The 20652-nt window shown below is 33.0% G+C and overlaps 1 protein-coding gene across 1 annotated transcript; it reads right to left on the bottom strand.

Annotated features, from left to right (window-relative positions):
- Positions 1-16623: 16623 nt before the first annotated feature.
- Positions 16624-18952, bottom strand: CYP78A5 (cytochrome P450, family 78, subfamily A, polypeptide 5). Its single transcript, XM_078322122.1, has 2 exons — positions 17951-18952; positions 16624-17436 (listed from the first exon to the last, which is right to left on the bottom strand). Exons 1-2 carry the CDS (start codon positions 18890-18892, stop codon positions 16834-16836), a joined length of 1545 nt encoding a protein of 514 aa, XP_078178248.1. The 5' UTR covers positions 18893-18952; the 3' UTR covers positions 16624-16833.
- Between the last annotated feature and the right edge of the window lie 1700 nt (positions 18953-20652).

The raw sequence follows: 20652 nt of genomic DNA on the forward strand, positions 1-20652 counted from the left end.
TTATATAAAAAACCATATAAATACAAAAAAAAAAATATTGTGCATGTCCCCCGCTCCTGTCTCTAATAAATACGTATTAGTTATTTTCAACAGACAACAATGGCTAAAAATGTAGATAGGTCATAGACATGCAATCAAGATGATAACATTTCTTTTATTATAAAATGAGATGGTAACACTTAAAAGAAAGCAATATAGCTTAGGGTTAGGGGCTAGGTTTAAGATTTGGGATATAATTACTCAGCAAACGCATTTACTTTATATGAACCCTAATATAATTGAGTGCGTATCCTCTGAGATATCTCATATTTTGTGTGACCGACATGTCCGGTGCCTATTCGGGGTGACGTAGGGGGCCAATATTATTTGAGCTTTGAGATTCGCGCAGAACGTATTACAACGGTTGAGATTTTCCAAAAAGTCACGCAAAATATGAGTTATCTCAGAGGATGCGAATTCAATATAGCTTAGGGGCTAAGTTCAAGATTTGGCATATAACTCACCAAAAGCATTTGCTTTATTAAGGATTCTTATCTTGTAGTCAATACTCACTAGCATTTTGCACCTAATAAAGCATGTATAATGCAAGATCGACACATGATATTGCAATTGGATTTGCTATCCACTGTCTGATAATACTAGTAATTAAAATTCTACTCTTTTTAGCCTCTAGATTTTTCCCAGTGAGATTAGCTGCTCTCTTGCTGTCTTGCATTTTCTTTTTTTTGTAGAAAAAAAATAATTTATTAAAATAGATTGATTGTTATTTTTTCCTTCAAATATAGCAAGTACCTAATCAAAGTTGAATTCAGATTCTGTGAAGTAACTCAATTTTTGGGTTTTAAATCGGGACCGTCCAATTCAAAACTGTAATAATCTATTTGAAGTGGAGTGTACACATCCCGAGAGATGAATTCTAATCGGACGGTCTCGATTCAAAATCCAAAGATTGTGTTACTTTAGAGGATCCGGACCCATGAAAGTTTCGGTCTAGATATGGGGTGGCTAGAACTTGATTCGGTCTCCATCCTTTAATAGTTTAATACCACCACATCACATACGAGTGCGCATCACCTGAGATATCTCATATTTTGCGTGACCTACGTGTCCGGTGCCTATTCGGAGATAGCACAGGGGCAGTATTGGTTGAGCTTTGAGATTCGTGCAGAACGTCTTTAAACGGTTGAGATTTTCCAAGAAGTCACGCAAAATATGAGATATCTCAGAGGATTCGAATTTATTACGTACTAGTATACTACACATGATTTGTACCCGTTACCTTGATTGAACCAAATATTCTTTCTTTTCTTTTCTTTTTGTTTTTTTTACCAAATATTCGGTCTACCCCACCTACCCTCTTGACTGAAACTAATATTTAGTCTACCCCTTAAATCGGGTCCGGAACCCGAAAGTAACTTAATGTTTGAGTTTTGGATCAGACCGTCCGATTCGAATCCATCGTTCGAGATTGCTTCGTGATTATAATTCATTTCTCGGAATGTGTGCATCCACTTCGAATAGATTATCACAGATTTAAATCGGACGGTCCCGATTAAAAACCCAAATATTGGGTTACTTTACTAGATCCAAACTCCCTTAAATCTGGGCTTCAGAAATTGAATTGATCGAATCAAATAGTTAGTCAGCCCCGCCCCTCTAGAACGAGATCACCTGCCCTCAGGGGTGCAGAAAATTCCTACCCCTAGAGCTACTGCCAGGTAGGACCGGAATCACTTTTAACATTTAAATATTTGATCTAAGGTCCACCTCAGATCCATCGACAGTGACTCTAAGGGGATTCGATCTAAGGTCCACCTCAGATCCATTTAAAGAATTTCCTACCTCAGAAGTGTAGGAGATTCGATCTCCCGCCCCTCCTCCATATCCGATCAAGTTTCTAAAAACTAATTGGAACTAAATATTCGGTCACCCCTATATTCGGATTTTTTATTTTTTTATTTTTTTATTTTTGTTGTCCAAACTGTCTCGTTATCGGAAAGTGATATCGATTTTTTATTTTCTAAAAAATAAAAAGTTGCTCTCATTATGTGTAAATAGGATTTTGTAGATTGTTCAATTCTTTTGTAATCTCACTTATCTCACTTAAAAACTGTAGCAACCAAACATGTTAACGTAGGAAAATTTGCTATCCTTCGTGTGTCCCCCAAAGGATGTTTATAATCAAATATTAAATGGATATTCGAAATATTCTCATGTGTCTCACAATCCGTGAAGAATATTAATTGGTCAAATAAAGTGCGTCTTCATAATAATTTGTGGCACAATGAGTCTGATTCATAAAAGGATTGATTTTCTGTGGCACAATACCCTCTGTGTCTATGGATACAGAGGGTTTGGTGCTGCAGAAATTAATTAGAGAATTTATGGATTGTGAACAGTGATTCTGATTCATATAATAATTGATTTCCTGCGGCACAAACTCTCTGTATCCATAGAAAATCAATGGTTACAGAGAGTTTTGTGCTGCAGAAAATCAACCCCTTTATAGATCGGAATCACTGTTCACGATCCACAAATTCTTTTTTTTTCTCCACTGAGCAATTTCAAAAAAAAATAATTAATGGATCGAACTCAATAAATCAGATCTTACTATGTTTGATAGAAACGATGTGCTATTTCTATTTATGTACGTCCGAAATTTATAATTTATATGATAAGAAATTTCCTCTTCGTAATAACAGGTTTTTTGTGAAACATTATTTTTAAAATAATGAATATAAAGCAATGAGTAAGATCAAACACTAATTAAATAAGTCTTTTTGCAGGACAGGCGAATGAAGTACATGTGTAGGTACACAATAGATTCGTGGACTTGATGATTTATATATAGAGTTTCAAAAGTCATCACATAGGCACCTTTATGTAAAGGAGCGAATCCGAAATTAATTGCAATGATAGCTAATTAAAATAAATTATGAATATTATTATTTTGGAAGGTGCAAGGATTAAAATGTCCGAGCAACATATTATCTATCTTAAAATATGCTTTTATCAAATTTTATATTTTTTTTAGATGAGTACAAAATTATTGAACAATAATTTTGTACCTAACTAAATAAATAGTAAAAAAATTATATAAACATAAAATTTGATCTCCAAGTATATTTTAATATAGAGATCATGTTAATCATTTCGGATTGATTATTTAGACTTTGAAACATAAATAAAAAATGTAAGACACGATCGATGAGGCGTAAAATACACGAGGCATTTGAACCTTCATTTATTTTGAATAAAGGTTTGAGGTCAAGCCACCTAACTAAATATTCACAAAAAGTTGTTCATTCCGAGTTTCGAACATGTGACCTTTCACACGGAGAGCATTGTCTTTGTCACTAAACCCAAAATTAATTCTCTTTATTGGAAAATAAGTTTCTCTCTTACTATTTTGTAATACTTTTGATCAGACAAAGAATTGTATAGCATAATTTTCTCCCTATCGATCAGTGTATATAGAGAGCAACTACAAGAATAGAATAGTATCAACGAGGGATACTGTTAGTATATCCTCACAGATACTACCATCATTAATAGAAAAATTATTTTTTTATCAATATACCTTTGCAGATAGTCACTTTTTAATTTGCAGATATTATTCTATTGCAAGGACCACGATCAAAGGACATCCATAGTGGAAAAAAAATTCAAGCCTCCAACGGCTCTTTACCTAGCTAGACAAGGCACTTAATAAAATTATAACGTGTTTTTTTTTTATCGGAGAAATGATTACGGGTAAAAATTTTACAACTGCCTTAAATAAAAATCAAGCTATAAGGTTTAGAAGCTGTCTAAATAGAAGAAATGTTTAAGGTATTTATGTATATGATTAAGAGATATAATCAAAATCGTTTAAATAATTATGATAATCAAATTATTAATTATAATATCTTAAAAATAATTATAGAGATTCATAAAATTTTAATGATACCTACTATATTGTCGTTATCGCCTGCATGACATGTTGCAATTGATGTGACGAGCTAGCATAAAATGGTATGATTATTCTGTGATATCAATTGACGTCATACATAATTGTTTTCGTCGACACTCCTTAGTTAAAAAATGTAAAATTAATCCCAGATTTTGTGTTCTTTCATAGTTTCATATACAATTCTAATGACGAGGATTGCATAATACGATCCCCTTTATATTGTAATTATAAAACCAAATTGATGTATAATTATTTTGTGAAATTCCCAGCCTCAAACCATCCAACTGTCTCTAGAACTCGGCCTAAAGGCTAAAACATGTTCTAGATTTTTGGGTGCAATCTATTTCGCTTTCCATTCGCACATTGAACGGTATATGTTGGTTTTGTTGGACGATTATAGATATATTAGAAACTTCACGATTAAGGTATTAAGATTATTTAAAAAAAATAAAAATTAATGGGGATAATTTCTAGGGTGTAAATGGTACTCTTTTATCTGTTTGTCCGACCCGTATCGTATCCGAAAATACGGATAAGAATAAGAATTTTTTTTCGTTAGCTTATCGAGTACGGTTAAGGATAATCATTTTTTCTGTTATCTTAATTAGTTGTTTTCATATAAGATAATTTTGAAAAATAATATTATATATATATAGAGAGAGAGAGAGATGGGCTATGGTGCATTGCAATGCATGGAGAGGTTTGTTCATTGGACCATAAATTTAAAATTCAAAATCCAAATAGTCGATCCAAACCGTTCATCTTGTTCTCCATATTAATATGTGCTTGGAGACCAAATTTTACATTTTTCTGAATTTTTTTACTATTTATTAAGTATTTTACAAAATTGTTGATCCAATGGTGGCTGCTGATTTTACTGTTTTGTTAAGCCACCGTTGGATCAACAATTTTGTAAAATACTTAATAAATAGTAAAAAAATTCAGAAAAATGTAAAACTTGGTCTCCAAGCACATATTAATATGGAGAACAAGATGAACGGTTTGGATCGGTCATTTGGATTTTGAATTTTAGATTTATGGTCCAATGCACAAACCCCTCCATGCATTGCAATGCACCATAGCCCATCTCTCTCTCTCTATATATAATTATATATTTGTATGACGATGACTAGATGATACATGATACAATAAATTTTTGTATTTTATTAAATTTTCATAATACAAATTAGTTGTATTCATTATTATTATTTTCTTTTATTGAAAAATATTTTATCAAGAGTGCAAATTGAAATGTCAATTAATGGTACTTTTTTATCCGTTTACTCGACCCGTACCGTAGTCGAAAAGACGAGTAAGAGTAAAGATTTTTTTTCATTATCACAACAGGCCAATGGGGTACAAGTATGAAAATGCCTCCACCAACCCTTATCATAGCCGTTGACACCCTTAATAATTTCGGTATTTTTATTTGGATGATGCACAGAATGCTACACCGTGAATGGCATAAAGAAACAAATAGAGGAACCAAAATACCATGGAAGAAACTTAGAAGCAGCTTCTCTTCAAGAAAAAATAAAACTTAAAAGCATCCACTTATTTTATTTCTTTTCTGAAGAAGCGTGGTAGCTAGTTGCCATTTAAAATTGAACATAGAGCTTGTCAATCCAGACAACATGCACAAACCATTACAACTAATTAACAAGTAATGGAAATATCGCTTAAAAAAATAATAAAAACCTCGCTCCGAGGAAACTTCCAAATAAATGTACTAGTTTTTTTTTTAATTTTCGGCCACACAACAAAACACAAGCTCGCTACTTGCTGATTTTTAAGACCGTGATGGAGCTATTTATGTTACTTTAGGAGGATATATAGAAAATACGGTCGAAGAAATTGCCTCTTCATTTGATTTGCAAGTCCAATTATGAGAAAAACTAAAGTGTCTGTGGTCCCTGTGGAAGGCATGATTTTCCAAGTACAAACAGTTAAAAAATGGTACAGCAATTATACTGTGCTGATCAAATGATTCAAATCTAACACTTAGGTCCGCATGCATTTTTAGAGTTTTTGACTAAGAGGATTTAATGCTGGAGATAGTTTTATAATTTTACTTGTTTTCTAAAAAAAATAAAAAATAAAGAATAAAAATAATTAGGACATGTCTAGGGATGTCAACGGGTGTGATAAGGATCGGGTGGACGTATTTTCAAACTCGTACCCGTTGCAAATTGTTCTTATTCGTACTCTATGCTTACCTGATACAAATTATCTTACTTGTACTCTATTATTATCCGTTATGTTTGTCGGATAATGAAACGGTAGTAGATAAATAACGATTAATGCTAATATAATGATTATTTTTCTTTGATTTTCTGTGAATTTTAAGTCCATTATTTTTTATCATGTAGACTAAGGAGCCAAAATTGCAACGGGTCAAAATAAGTAAGAAAACAATTGATTTCTTTTTCTTCTTTTTTTAGACCAAAAATTGATTTCTTGTTACACGTTCTATTCTCGACACTGATCTGATGAGCGAAGAAAATGCATTGGGTACCACCCAAAGGAATTTGTATCACCTAAGGTAACATATAATATTTATGTTTCGATTTGGATCGTTCAATTAGAATCCGCATAATTATTGAAGTTGTTCCGTGTGTTTCATCTCGGACAAAATTAACTCGAATTTTTTTTTTTGAGAGTAGGGTGGCAACTTGCCATCCTACATTTTGATTAATAAGAAAGTTTTTTACAGAAGCCCAAGTGGACTTATAGTAACAGCAACATATACATTATTTATATCTCTCTCTAATGCTCCTACCGTGCAGAATTTAAGAAATAAGTTAATACAAAATGCACGGCATTGTATATATAATCAGCAGTGACTCGCCCACTGTTGAATATCCATAGCCGCCTCGTTACAAAGTATGTGGATGGACTTTGATTTTTCGTTGAAGATTCTATTGTTCCTCTCTTTCCAGATTGTCCATAGCCCTGCTGCCCATGCTATTTCCCACGTTCGTACACCCCGTATCTCAGTTATGATTTGCCTAAACTTCCACAGTTGGATGTGGTTGCTTATGTGTGTTGTAGGCATCGTGCCACCTAGTCTGAATTAACTCGAATTTTTATCAAACGGCTGTGATCCAAACAGAAATATTATCTTGACTTAGAGAATATGGATTCCACCCACAGACCACTGTGGGCACTACGTATTTTCTTTTATGGACAGTGTGTGTGCAACGCGTATGTAAAACGCATTAGTGATTTCCTTCGATATTTTATGTGTTATTTTTCGTGTGACAGTCGTGTTGAAGCAGAATATTAGTCAAAGATCTTATTCATACGAAAAGTAACACAATATCTCCTATAATATTACTATCTTGTGATGGAATAGAAAAAGAGTGTGGAATTATAATGAAATAGTAAGTAAAAAAAACACAGAATAAAATCAGCATCCTTCACTTTGACGTTTTACAAATTAAAGAGCTTCTCTTCTTCGACTTTTTAGTAAAATTAAAAAAAAAAATCATTATTTAAAAAAAACTGAAAATAATCCATACCTTTATTTTATAACTTGCTATTATGTCTGGTTGTTACTTAAATATTTGAGCATTAATTTACTTCATCTTACTTCTTATATTTTATATCTCGCTTAACAGCACGAGTTATTGAAAAAAAAAAATATCAGCCTATAACAGTAGACTATATGTACAAAGTAAGTGTAAAATAAAAGTTAATCTGTCTGAAGTGACTTATTCTGGATCATTTCAAAATTTACTCTCCACAAAACAATCATGATGAAAAAAATTACAAATTCAACGTTCATATTTGGTGAGAAAAAAAAAATTGATGCGAATTGGTCGACATATATATATTTTTTTATTTCAAACCCCGTAGAGGTCGACACCATTTTCAATTCTATAACTTCTGTTTGTATGCTTCGTCAACAGAAAAAAGATAACAACTTCAAATCAAGAAAGTACTACTAAACATGGAGTCCACATCGTCTGCATTACCTCAAAAGATAATATTTTGAGTTAATACATCTTGACCATTTGATTATAAACAGAGTTCATTTGGCCACTGCTTATAATATAAGAGATCTTTAATATTAGTACGGATTTAATTTGTACAAATTTTAAAATTTATTGGACGATCGAGATACATTTAACTCAAAATTTCCTTTTTGAGTTAATGCAGAGGATCCGAATTCCTAAACATGGGAATCAAATTCAAGATTCACTTCAACTCTTCAAGCAAGATTACAAGCTCAAAAGTTCTGTCGCTTTACACAACAAAAGCAAAATCCTTATTTGGAATTAATGTGCATGTCGCACTCGCACCAATGAGCTTTAATCGACACAGTTGCAAATCTGGCAAAGCATGAATCATGAATGGAGCTACTGTGTTCTCGAACAGACAGCACAAACAATCACCACAACTTCAACCGCCTCAGGCCAAGTCCAACGTGGCTTTTTTTTTTGGTTGGGTGGGCCAGGGGACAGGTTTACTGCGCGCATTTTGATCCATCAAAATGTTGCCGATTGATTTGACAGGTCAAGTCACTGTGAGTTATGTATCCGGGTTTCACTCTGATGTTCTATTCTGGAAGAATATTTGATACCAAAACTGTACTCTCGCATTCAGATTTTCTCATTTTTACTACCTATGTTCTAATCAGGAGATTCTGGTACCTGAGGTTATACTCTCACAAGATTTCAGTTTAGGAGAATCCTTCAAGGAGTCACTCAAACAGAATGGTCTGAATTACTTGAAATTATTAGCTCTGTCTCCTTCTCTTCTGAATTTGACAAACTCACTTGGAGATGGGATCAATCAGGGAAGTGTACTACTAAATCCACTTATTTCTTTCTTAATAACAGGGGGTACTAACTATACACCCTTTCATCTGGTGGACTATACCAGTCCCACATAAATTAAGATTTTTATGTGGTTAGTCATGCACCAAAAAATCTTAACTAAAGACACACTAGTGAAAAAAGGGTGGGTAGGAAACCAACAGTGCCAATTTTGCCTTGAAGGGATCATTTATTCCTTCAATGTCAGGTAGCTCAACAAGTATGGTTCTGGCTTGGTAGAAGTCAAAACTACATGCATGCCTGGAGGGATTGACAAGATATTTTCCAATTCTCATTCACCTTATTCAAATCTAACCAAGCTGGATTTCTCTTAGTGTTTAGTGTTGTGTGCTGGATTTTATGGAAACATAGGAATGACTGTTGTTTTAATGATAGTTCCTGTAAAACTGCTAGATCTCTTATCTTACTAATTAAAAACATTGTTTTGTACTGGACAGGGGGAGCTAAAAAGAAGGCTAAGATGGCAGCTGAAGACTGGATGCCCATCATTGAAGATGCCATTCCCCTGGCATGCATTCCTCCTGAAAAGGAGCTGGTGGTGTACCAGGAGCCTCCCTGTGTTCCTAATAATGATATATGATACCTTATGAGTCCTACTTACTTTTTGTTATTAGTAGTAAATCCAGCCCATTGTGTTGCGGCTTAGTTATCTCAAACTTAGAATATTTCTGGTGTTTAGCTAATTCTGTATGCTGGCTTATCTGTTGCCAGTTAGACTGCTCCTCCTTTTGTTTTTTTGATGTCAGCAACATTCATGATTATAAGTCCTGATGAGCTGAACAAACAATGCCTGGCTTGTAATTAACAGTTCCTTTAATGGAATGGGCTTTTTAGCCTTTTTTAAAAATAAAAAAAATTTGAATAGGAAAAAAGTGTTGCCAATTTTTTTAGTTTAAAAATATAAAATGTCAGAAATGAGAATTTTTTTTTATTTAATGGAAGGCGGCAATTATTGATTTGTTTTTTTTGAAGTATTTTAAGGGACTGAATTAGTGGTGGATATCTATAATTTATGTGAATTCAAATATAAACCTTTTCTTAAGAAAATGAGCATTCTCATTTTCTTCCATCTGAATCATTCAAAATTCATCACACTGCTTTAATTATATATGAATCATTTTAATAGATTAGATTGATATATAAGAAAGAAGTAATTGAAACTGTGTGATGAATTTTGAATAATTCAGATGAAGAAAAAGAGTTTGTTTTTTTTTTTCCTAAAAAAAAGGAGCAGATTAGGATCCAATTTATGTAATGGGTTGGAAAAGTTGACAATAAAAAAAATACTCCAAAGAATCGAATTAATAGTTCAATTTGTTAAATATGCAAAACTATAACTTTTTTTCCGGGAAAAGATATATATATATATAGAGGTTGGCTAAGATCAAAGTGGTAATTCCTGAGCTTTGGTGCTACCAATTCGTTTTTTAAATTTTCAAAGTTCAAAATGTCGATCCGAACCATTCAAGTTGTTCTCCATATTAAATTGTGCTTGGAGACCAAATTTTATATTTTTCTGAATTTTTTTACTATTTATTAAGCCACTTTGAAAATCGTTGATCCAACGGTGGCTTAACAAAACAGTAAAATCAGAAGCCACCGTTGGATCAGCTGTTTTCAAAGTGGCTTAATAAATAGTAAAAAAATTCAGAAAAATGTAAAATTTGGTCTCCAAGCACAATTTAATATGGAGAACAACTTGAACGGTTCGGATCGACTTTTTGAAATTGAAAAATTTAAAAACGAATTGGTAGCACCAAAGCTCAGGAACTACCACTTCGATCTTAGCCAACCTCTATATATATATATATATATATATATATATATATATATTTGTACTATCCATAGAATACCAGTAAAATAGTTTTAATTTCATCACCCACAAATCATAAATTGGTTCCATCAAGATTTTTCTTGATTTAATATACAAAAGCCATTTCATCTAAGTTTTCACAAACCCTCATTCTAACTTGAAAAGAGTTGAATGAATTTAATTAAAACATTTCTTCTTGAAATGAATATTAGATAATGAAAAATTCAATGCATAATATTTTCAAGGACATCATCTCTTATAAACAATTCTAAAAATGCAAAATTTGAGTTTTGTGGAGATTTTCACTTTGAGATCGTGTTAAACTTTGAAATGAAGAATATAGATGTAAAATAAGAAATGACTCTGTCACTTAAGAAACGAATCTGCTGAAATTATGGCCTGTGAACAATATTTTTGAAATCCTTGCTTTTTCGAATCCAGCCGTTAAACCGTTTTGAGATGCGTGCACATGAAATCTAGCTATTTTGAGATATGTGCAGAGGAAAAATTGAACGGCTAGATTCAGAATTTCAGAGATTTCAGAAATACTGTTCACGAGCCAGAAATTGCAGTAGATTTCAATTCTGTCACTTATTGTTTTATTTGAACTAAAGCAAGTGACTAATTTATGATTAGTATCTATCGTAATTTGCGATTAACCTTTCTCCTTTTCTAGAAGGTAAATCAACAACCCAAAAAGGCCTTGAAATACTCTAAATAATGATCTAACCTAAAGGCAAATAATTTTGCTATAACTAAATATAGATACAGTGACGAAAATAATTATCTAGTATTGCTGAACTTAAGTCTGAACTATATTGTAAAAACTTATATATTTTTTTTCAAAATAATTTCGAAATAAACTAGATTTGATTCGTTTCGAACTGAACTTTTTTCGAATAAAACTTAATCGAATCACAAACTACGAGCATTTTGTGCACCCCTAATTAACTCCGTAAAATCCTTGCTCACCCTTCCCTTTCTATTTTCCTCACCCTGGTTTTACTTCACAAGCATTTTTACAATTTAATTCTAAATCTTCTTGATTTTATAACTATAAATTATTTTCATTTTTAACAAATAAAGTTACAAATTTCTCCAATTCAACAGACATAATACGAGTATCGTCATTTTCATAAATTCAAAATTTTAACCTTTTGTCTTTAAATTTCCAAATATTCGAAATTTAAAATTTGACATTTTCAAAACTCAAATTTTCTTTCAATTTAGTATTCACGAATCGAATATATAATGTAATCATGCTTTTAGAATTCAATCACGATTAAATGATATTTGGAAAATTTAAAGTTCACAAGGTTCATACTTTCTAGTTCTAAATTATACTTGTTCGCATTTTCTAATTTGAATTTTCTAATTATCTTTTTTTTCCATAAAAGTTAAAATTCAGAAATTAGTTTTTTTTTTTCCAAAAAGTCAAAGTAACACACTTTGATATCTCAAATTCCATACATAATGAAATCCACAAAACTATAACTTCAAAATGAAAAAAAATATATATAAATTGAAAAAGAGCAAAAACCAACTTTTAATTTAGTGACCAAGACTAACACGCTTTATTTAATAGATCGTGAACTAGAGACTCAAATAAAGATTCTTTATATATATATATTAAATGGAAGTTAAAATATTAGACCTATATCTTTCTATCTAAAAAAAAATAATAATAATGTCCGGCAACATGGCATGCACACATGTTCTTCTCCATATTATATTATATATTTTCTCGTTGTCTCTCTTTGCCAAATTCCCGTATAAAAATCTCAGCATGGAGCCATGGCCCAAAGAGGCATGGAATTCGCAATCTCGCCTTAGAGCAATCGGTCAAACACACAGAGCATCAAAATATAATAGTGCAATTTGTGCTACAAATGCGCATGCACCGTTGTAATATTACTTTTCTATATATATGTATTCTAGATTAAAGGAAAAATAAACATTCTATTTCTAGTACATATATATATCATATATGCGGGCCCCCAAAGCACGGACTTTCTATATGTATATTCCGAAATTTTTATAATGAAAAATATGTAATCTATAATTATTTTTTTGAAGAATAATAGCCTAATGATGATATCTAAAAAGCACTGACTTGACAATTTTCTGTCTATATGGATTGTTCTCTAGTTAGATATTTTCCCATCAAAACTTGGAGTTATGATAGGCACATTTGAGGGCATAATTGTCCTTTTAATTTTTATTACTATTAATCAGTGCTTTTAATTAATTTAATTAAAAAATGGTATATTTAGATGAGGAAATAAATAATTTTTAAGTTTTGATAGAAAAATATCTAATTGAAAAGTTATAATAAGCGTATATCTAAATTCCGCAATTATAATCATATATTTCTTACAATAAAAATAATCTCGAGTTATGATTGATTAATGCGCTTCTGCACAGTGCACACAGGTCAAAGTGTTGTCAAATGTTATGCACCAACAAATAAAAATTGTGACAAAATTAGTACAATATTTTGATTTTTTTTTTTTTCTGTTCTGAACAGGACAGTAGGCATTAATAGTAATTTTCAAGCTTTATATAAATAAGATCTATTTGAACAAGTCAGCATATCCGGATAATAATTATGTAATAAAATAACCTAATTGAAAGATATAATCATACAATTTAGTTATTGCTTTGGATAAGAAGATGCATACAAATAATGCAAAAGAAATCAACTCATTTTGAAGTAGGTTTTGACAAAACAATTCTCTGTTACTATATTTAGATCTATAGTAGTGTGATTATCATTTTTTTCTTCCATTTTAATTATCTATTACATAACATTTCAGCATAAATGCATAAGTGCCACTGGTCTTGAAGACCTATTTGATAGAGTTCAAACGACAAATCTAAATTGTTAAAATTAATTTATTTCATGAGTGAACATTTACGTGCAAAATTTATAAATTTTTGATAGCATTCAGAATAAAGTCTAACGATATAATAAATGCAATAAATTTAAGTTATATTTTTTTTAATGCTTGATTTCATACTAAATAATAATTTTATTTTATAAAATCTGCATTCAAACTCATACCTTTATGATATATGTTTGAACATAATCAATTTTTCGTTTTAAATCTATCTGATATAAATTCATTTTATAAAATTTGTATACAGACACATCCCCTCGTAAAATACAAATGTTCGTACGGTTTGAACTTATCAAAATCTATCTGATATATATTTTGAAGCCAGTAATATTTGAGTTGAAATATCATTGATGACCGGATTCTCCATATTAATTTAAAAAGTAAATCGGTTAGAAACTCTTTTTATTTTTTATTTTTTATTTTTATTTTGTTGCGTCAGATAGATGTACAAGTGAAGAGTATTTAATTCATGTTATCATGCTTTGCAATCTTCTTCGCTTTTCTGCATATTTTAATCTTTTTAGTTTATACGGTCCAAGTGAAATGACATTGAAAAAACATAAAGTTGAGATAATGATTTTTCATTTGACAGTGGCCCACTAATCATCCTCCCTGGCCATAATTTTATTTTATTCGACGTAATGGTGCGCGAATATTTTGAATGAACCAACTTCAAATCACACCCTGCAAATTCCTGTACTTAGACTCTTCATTTTCATAATTGAGCTAACATTAAAAATTAAAATTATGATATTTTTAAATGTTGGACCTTCCCCAAAGAATGCCTTATATTAGGAAAAAAAATTGTAATGATTCTCGATTCTAAAATTTAGCCTAAAATGCAATCCCAACCGGTTTATGGCATCTTTGACAGAAGGATCCGTTCGATAAGAGCGGAATAGAGGAATGAAATAGAGAATTCACAATAGTGAAATTGAATTTGAACTTGTTCGATAAGAGCGGAATAGAGGAATGAAATAGAGAATTCACAATAGTGAAATTGAATTTGAACTTTTACAGTCAAATTTTATTAATTCCCTATTCCATAGAAAAGGAGAAACAGAGGAATTAGCACTTTTCAATTGATGAATTTGACTCATTTATCTATACTCTTTCACTTTTTCACTATTTCACTTTTTCACCAATAATCAAATATGACCGGAATAATGAGGAATTGAATTATATTCCAAATTCCACTTTATCTCACTTTTTTTCTATTTCAATAATTTATCGAACGGATCCGAAAAGAACAAATCATAATTTTCAAAAAGAAAAGAACCCTCACATTTCACATTTCAGGAGGATTCGTCTATGGACTCCACAGTCCAAGATTATTTAGTGATTTAGGGGATCAAACATAGCAACCTGTAATTTGCTAATTAAACTTCACACAAAAATGTTTTGTTGATAAGAAACCCTTTTTTGTCAAAATAACCAAAGTCACAAACAAAATTAGTTTGTAACGATAAATACACTCTATTTTTAAATTGTTCGATACTCTTTAAAATTCAAAATTTTATTTAACTCTACATTATCTTAGTCCATTGTTTTTTTTTTTTTTTTTGAGTAAGAATAGGAGTCTTATCATAGTCCATTGTTTTGTTAAAAAAATATTTGTTTAGAAAAACTCTATACATTTTAATTTAAAAAAATTTAGAAAATCATGACAACATTGTTTTATTTTGGCTTTTAGATTTTCATATATCTTTATCTGTTATCATTTTCACTTTTCTTGTTTCATATATCGTTGCAAAATAAGAATAGCTAAAATAGTCAAATTCAAAATAGTTATTGTTTGTTTTATTAGAATAACCAGATCTCAAAATTCTTAAGAATAACTTATTCTAAAAATAAAAAGTTTGAATTCATTATTCTAGCTATTCTAACTAAACCAAACACCGAATATACTATTCCGAATAATTTAACCTCAAAAATAACCTATTCTCAGTACAACCAATCATACCCCTATACACTTAACTCAAAAAGGTAATATTCTCCGGATGATTAATGAAATTTAAAATTGACTAGACAATTTCAATGGTTTGACGATGATTTTGATCGAGTATTAAAGACAGAAAGTCTTGAGTGAATTATTTGTTAAATTCAAAAAAGAAACTCACTACAATTTGTACAACACTAGCCGTGCATATCGGATAAAGATATTGACAGAGCTCACTTCACACAATGCACAACTGAAACATTTCATGAAAGAATGTTTTTCATTAAACTGAATTGTTACACTTGCGTTGTTTTTATATAGGCTAAGCCTAGTGTCTAATCTGTCTAATCTCCTATTACAAAGGTCTAACAACATTTCTAACAGAATGTTTAACAGCCTAACAATCTAGAATGTAATAACTACCTAACTGTCTTGATTAGTTCTAACTGCACCTTCTCTGATATTCTCATTCTCCTAATCCTTTGACCAGTCAACATATCAACTCATCTCTATTATAATAAAAACAATATAAAAAGTACAGGACTGATGTGTTGTCTGAAGCCATAATAGCTCTGTCAATACCTTTACCCCAGTAGAGTCACCTTGTAGTTGACACTCCTCTCTGGTGTAATGCTCACAAGTCACAATGAGCATGACAAACTAAGTTGTCCAAGACAGAAAGGTACAACTCACCCCTAATCAATGAAATCTTCATATAAACTAAGATATGTTCATGGAACAGGGAATGAAAAGCATTTTAATCTCCCAAACTTTGCTGAACAGAAACATATATAATCCATTTTACTAACAGTCAGAGAAGTTACTATTAGTATATTGTGACAAACAGAAAATTGAACTACACAAGATCTGTCAACATCTTTACGACATTAACACACTATTGACACTCCCTCTTTGGTGTAATGCTCACAAATGAGCCTGACAAACCTAAGTTGTCCAGGACAGAAAGGTACAAATCACCACTAAATCTTATCAATGAAATTTTCATAGTGCTTTGCTTTAAAAGGGAAACGAAATTGGTGAATTAATATATGTTAAGGTATAAATTAAGTAATAAATGCACACGATCAATCAAGCATAAACTTCATAGACAGGGAAAGTATATATTACATAATCCATTTTACTAACAGTCAGGAAAGTATTACAAAAAACTGAGATACATGTTATATTTTTTTTTATCCACGATAACAAGTAAAACAAAAAATATATATATATATATAACACACAGCATCATCTCCTAGTAAAACGCTACTAATGTTACATATGACAAACAGAATATTGAACTAAACTAGCTAGTAATAATAAGGTACTACTAGTATTGCTACAAAATCTTGGCGATGCTTGCTTCATTACGGTATAGAGACTAATTTTCACTGCCTTGGTATGGCTAAGCAAACCAAAGGATTATTCATTTCTAAAGACATCTTCAAGCACTCTGACAAGTCTACCCCATTGTCAGTGGGCACCCATCTGAAACTCTGAAGCAGTTGTGCTAACCAAAGGTGAACAGTGGCTAAACCCAAAGCCTTGCCCGGGCAAACCCGTCGACCTGACCCGAACGGTGCGAGTCTGAGATCTGAACCCATCACACTTACATCTTCCACCATGAATCTATCTGGATTAAACTCAGTAGGGTTAGACCACACCAGCTCATCATGTGTTATTGACCACATGTTGACCATGGCAATGGTACCAGCCGGTACAAGCTGGTCGCCCACGTGTACATCATGTACTGCAAGCCGGGCCCATGACAGGAGTGGTCCCGGTGGGTGCATTCGTAGAGTTTCCTTAACAATTGCTTGTAGATAAGGGAGGTTTGATATGTCAGACTCGGAAACAAGGCGCGACCCATTGGAAGTACACATGTCAATCTCTGATTGGGCCTTGGTTTGCATATCTTGGTGAAGTGCCATTCTAGCCAGGATCCATTCTAAAAGGATGGCTACTGTATCCGTACCTCTAAAAATCATCTCCTGTTACAAGTTTTAACGAGTATTAATTTAATTGTAACACTACTGGAACAAAATATAAAATAAAATAAACCAAAAGGAATTTAGCAACAGGGGGTAGACCGGTAGAGGCACATTAAGTGACGATGAATTAAGCCAAGTCTCTATCAAATGTAATTGCATAAAATATATCAGACGATGAGACCGATGCACCTCGTCAAGTCTCAATTGACCACAAAATAAGTTTATTTTAAAAAACATTGTAAATATTTTATGTCAGATTAATCATAAAATTTGAAGTGACATGTTTTCATGCTTTCACCATATATGATCATGGCAACCTACATGTAAAGATTCAGCTAAGTCGTCTCAGCTTTTATACTAATTTTTAAAATTGCTCAAACATGAGAGCCTTGCAATTTATCCAAGAGGGCCCCAATTTCCAACCAGCATCCCAAAATGGAATTTGAATCTTATCCATAAACCCTTTTTGTCCAAAAATATAAAAAGTGAATGTCTCAGAATTAGTTGAACATACCCAGAGAACAGCAACCATGTCAGAGTCAGAAAGCCTCTCATCTCCTTCAAGATCTAATAGCACATCCACAAAATCACCATCACCTCCGCATTTCTCCATTTTTGCACCACCATTGACGCACCTCCTCAACCTATGCTCCTCTATGATCTTTCCCACAAAGACATTAACCCTAGAAACCAACCTCCTGCACCTCCTCCTTACCCCTTGCAAATCTAACCACCTAAAACATGGAAAATGATCCCCCCAATTAAAAACCCCAAGCAACTCATAACCTTCTCTCACCATCTCCTCTAATTCCACCCCTTCACCCCTGCAGAACTCGAACTTCTTCCCAAAAACACTCATCATGACATTGTTCAAAGACCCAAAATGCAAGAATCTCTTCACACAAACAAACCCATCTCTCTCCATTGATAACTTTATCTCCCTCACCATGCTCTCTCCTATATCCCTTCTACTCTCACTGAAGGATTGAATCCTTTTCGGGCTAAACAAATAAGTAGCTGAGATTCTTCTCAGGTTTCTCCAGTACTCGCCGAATGGTGCAAACCCCATGGCACGGTGGAATAAGAGTTCATATGCTGACTCCTTAACCGGACGATCAGCAAAGGAAGAACTGTTTAGGATCTCTTTTGCGGTGTCAGGATGACTTGAGATGATGAAACGAGAGAACCCAACAGAGAAGGCCATGAGTCTCTTTGCATGGAGAGAATTAGATAGTTTTGCAAGGACTCGGTGTGCAGCAGTACCAGAGAAAGCAAAGATGGCACCAGGTGGACCTGGTATTGTTAGATGTGCCTTAGACAGAGCCCATGCAACACCTCCAGGGTAGAACCAGATGATGAGAAGTGTGATGATAAACAGTGCAAGTGATGAAGAGAGAGAGTTGTGGGGAAGAGAGAGAAAGAAAAGAGTTGAGTCCAGGTTTTCTGAGACTGACATGATCTCTGTTTCTAGAGGTTTCTAATTCTCAGTTTGATATTGTTGGAAACTTGGAATGGTAGATTTTGGAGAAGACGGAGGGGCTTTTATAGCAGATGATCGAATGGTGACACTGTGACATGGTGTGCTTCTTATTGGATCAATTTTATAAACCATAAATAGAAAAATAATTTTTAGGGAGTCAGCATGATTTTTTTTTTTTTTTGAAGCAAAGACCGAGTGTAGCATTCGGTCTCCACTTTTTTTTTTCTCCAGACCGAATGCTCCACTCGGTCTCACCATTTTTTTCAATTTTTCACAGATTCGGCCACATAAGATCCGAATAATCATTTTATGTATATGTATAGAGAGTGACTTGAAATTTTAAAATCCAAAAAGTCGATCCGAACCGTTCATCTTGTTTTCCATATTAATATGTGCTTGGAGACCAAATTTTACATTTTTCTGAATTTTTTTTACTATTTATTAAGCCACTTTGAAAATTATTGATCCAACGGTGGCTGCTAATTTTACTGTTTTGTTAAGCCACCGTTGGCCAACAATTTTCAAAGTGACTTAATAAATAGTAAAAAATGTAAAATTTGGTCTCCAAGCACATATTAATATGGAAAACAAGATGAACGGTTCGGATCGACTTTTTGGATTTTGAAATTTCAAGTCACTCTCTATACATATACATAAAACATATGCCACACCGTTTGTCGCACGGAAAAGTTGAAAAAAGAGTGAGACCGAGTAGAGCATTCGGTCTGGAGAAAAAAAAAAGTGGAGACCGAATGCTTCACTCGGTCTTTGTGGTTTTTCAAAAAAAAAAAAAAATCATGCTGGTTCCCTAAAAATTGTTTTTCTATTTATGGTTTATAAAAAAATTCCATCTTTTCTTCATACTGAGAGGTCGGTTACTGGAGAAAAAAGGTCCATTTTTCAATTCAAATTGTGTAGGTCGGTTACTGGAGAAAAGGTCCAGATTTAATTTCATCCGTTTCTTGTGACCGAGGGGGCAGGGAACAGTATTATTTGAGCTTTGAGATTCGTACCAAGTTAAAAAGAACAATTTGGACCATCCGATTTAATTATAATCAGTCCGCTAACCTGAGAGATGTGAATCCGGTTGCTTGAAGATTCTAATCCTCTGAGATATCTCATATTTTGCGTGACTTTCTGGAAAATCTCAACCGTTATAATACGTTCTCCGCTAATCTCCAAGCTCAAATAATACTGTCCCCTACGTCACCCCCGAAGAGGCACCGGACACGTCGGTCACCCAAAATAGCGTCCGCATCTGCTGTAATTCCAAGGAGAATTACAGGACCCAGAAATCCTGAATTTCCACCGTCTCTCTCCCAGCGCTGCCCTTTTCTTGCTCGTCTTTCATTTCCCAGTTTTTTCTCTCCCTCGAGATTTCAGCCGCCGCACTGGAACCCTCCCCTCTCCCTTCCTCGCGCTGGTTCTCGCTCTCACGCTGACTCTCAACGACGCTTTCTCTGTCTCGCGCTAACTATCGTCAACAAGTCTTTCTCTGCTTGCCCTCCCTCTCTCCGTGCATGCTCACTGGTGTCCCTACTCAGGCGCACTTCAAGGAAGGAAGGGGCAGCGCAAAACGCAGTCAAGATACTACTATCTCATTCTTGGCATGTCAATGAGAAGCGCCTTGATTTTATCTGGTAAAAAACATGCTGGTAGTATATATGCTTCTGTTTTAGACGATCAGTTTGACCACGCGACTCGATTTAGGAATAGAAAGAATCGATTTGACCATG

Source organism: Carex rostrata, chromosome 20 (assembly GCF_964058835.1).
Source record: "Carex rostrata chromosome 20, lpCarRost1.2, whole genome shotgun sequence".
Lineage (NCBI taxonomy): Eukaryota > Viridiplantae > Streptophyta > Magnoliopsida > Poales > Cyperaceae > Carex > Carex rostrata.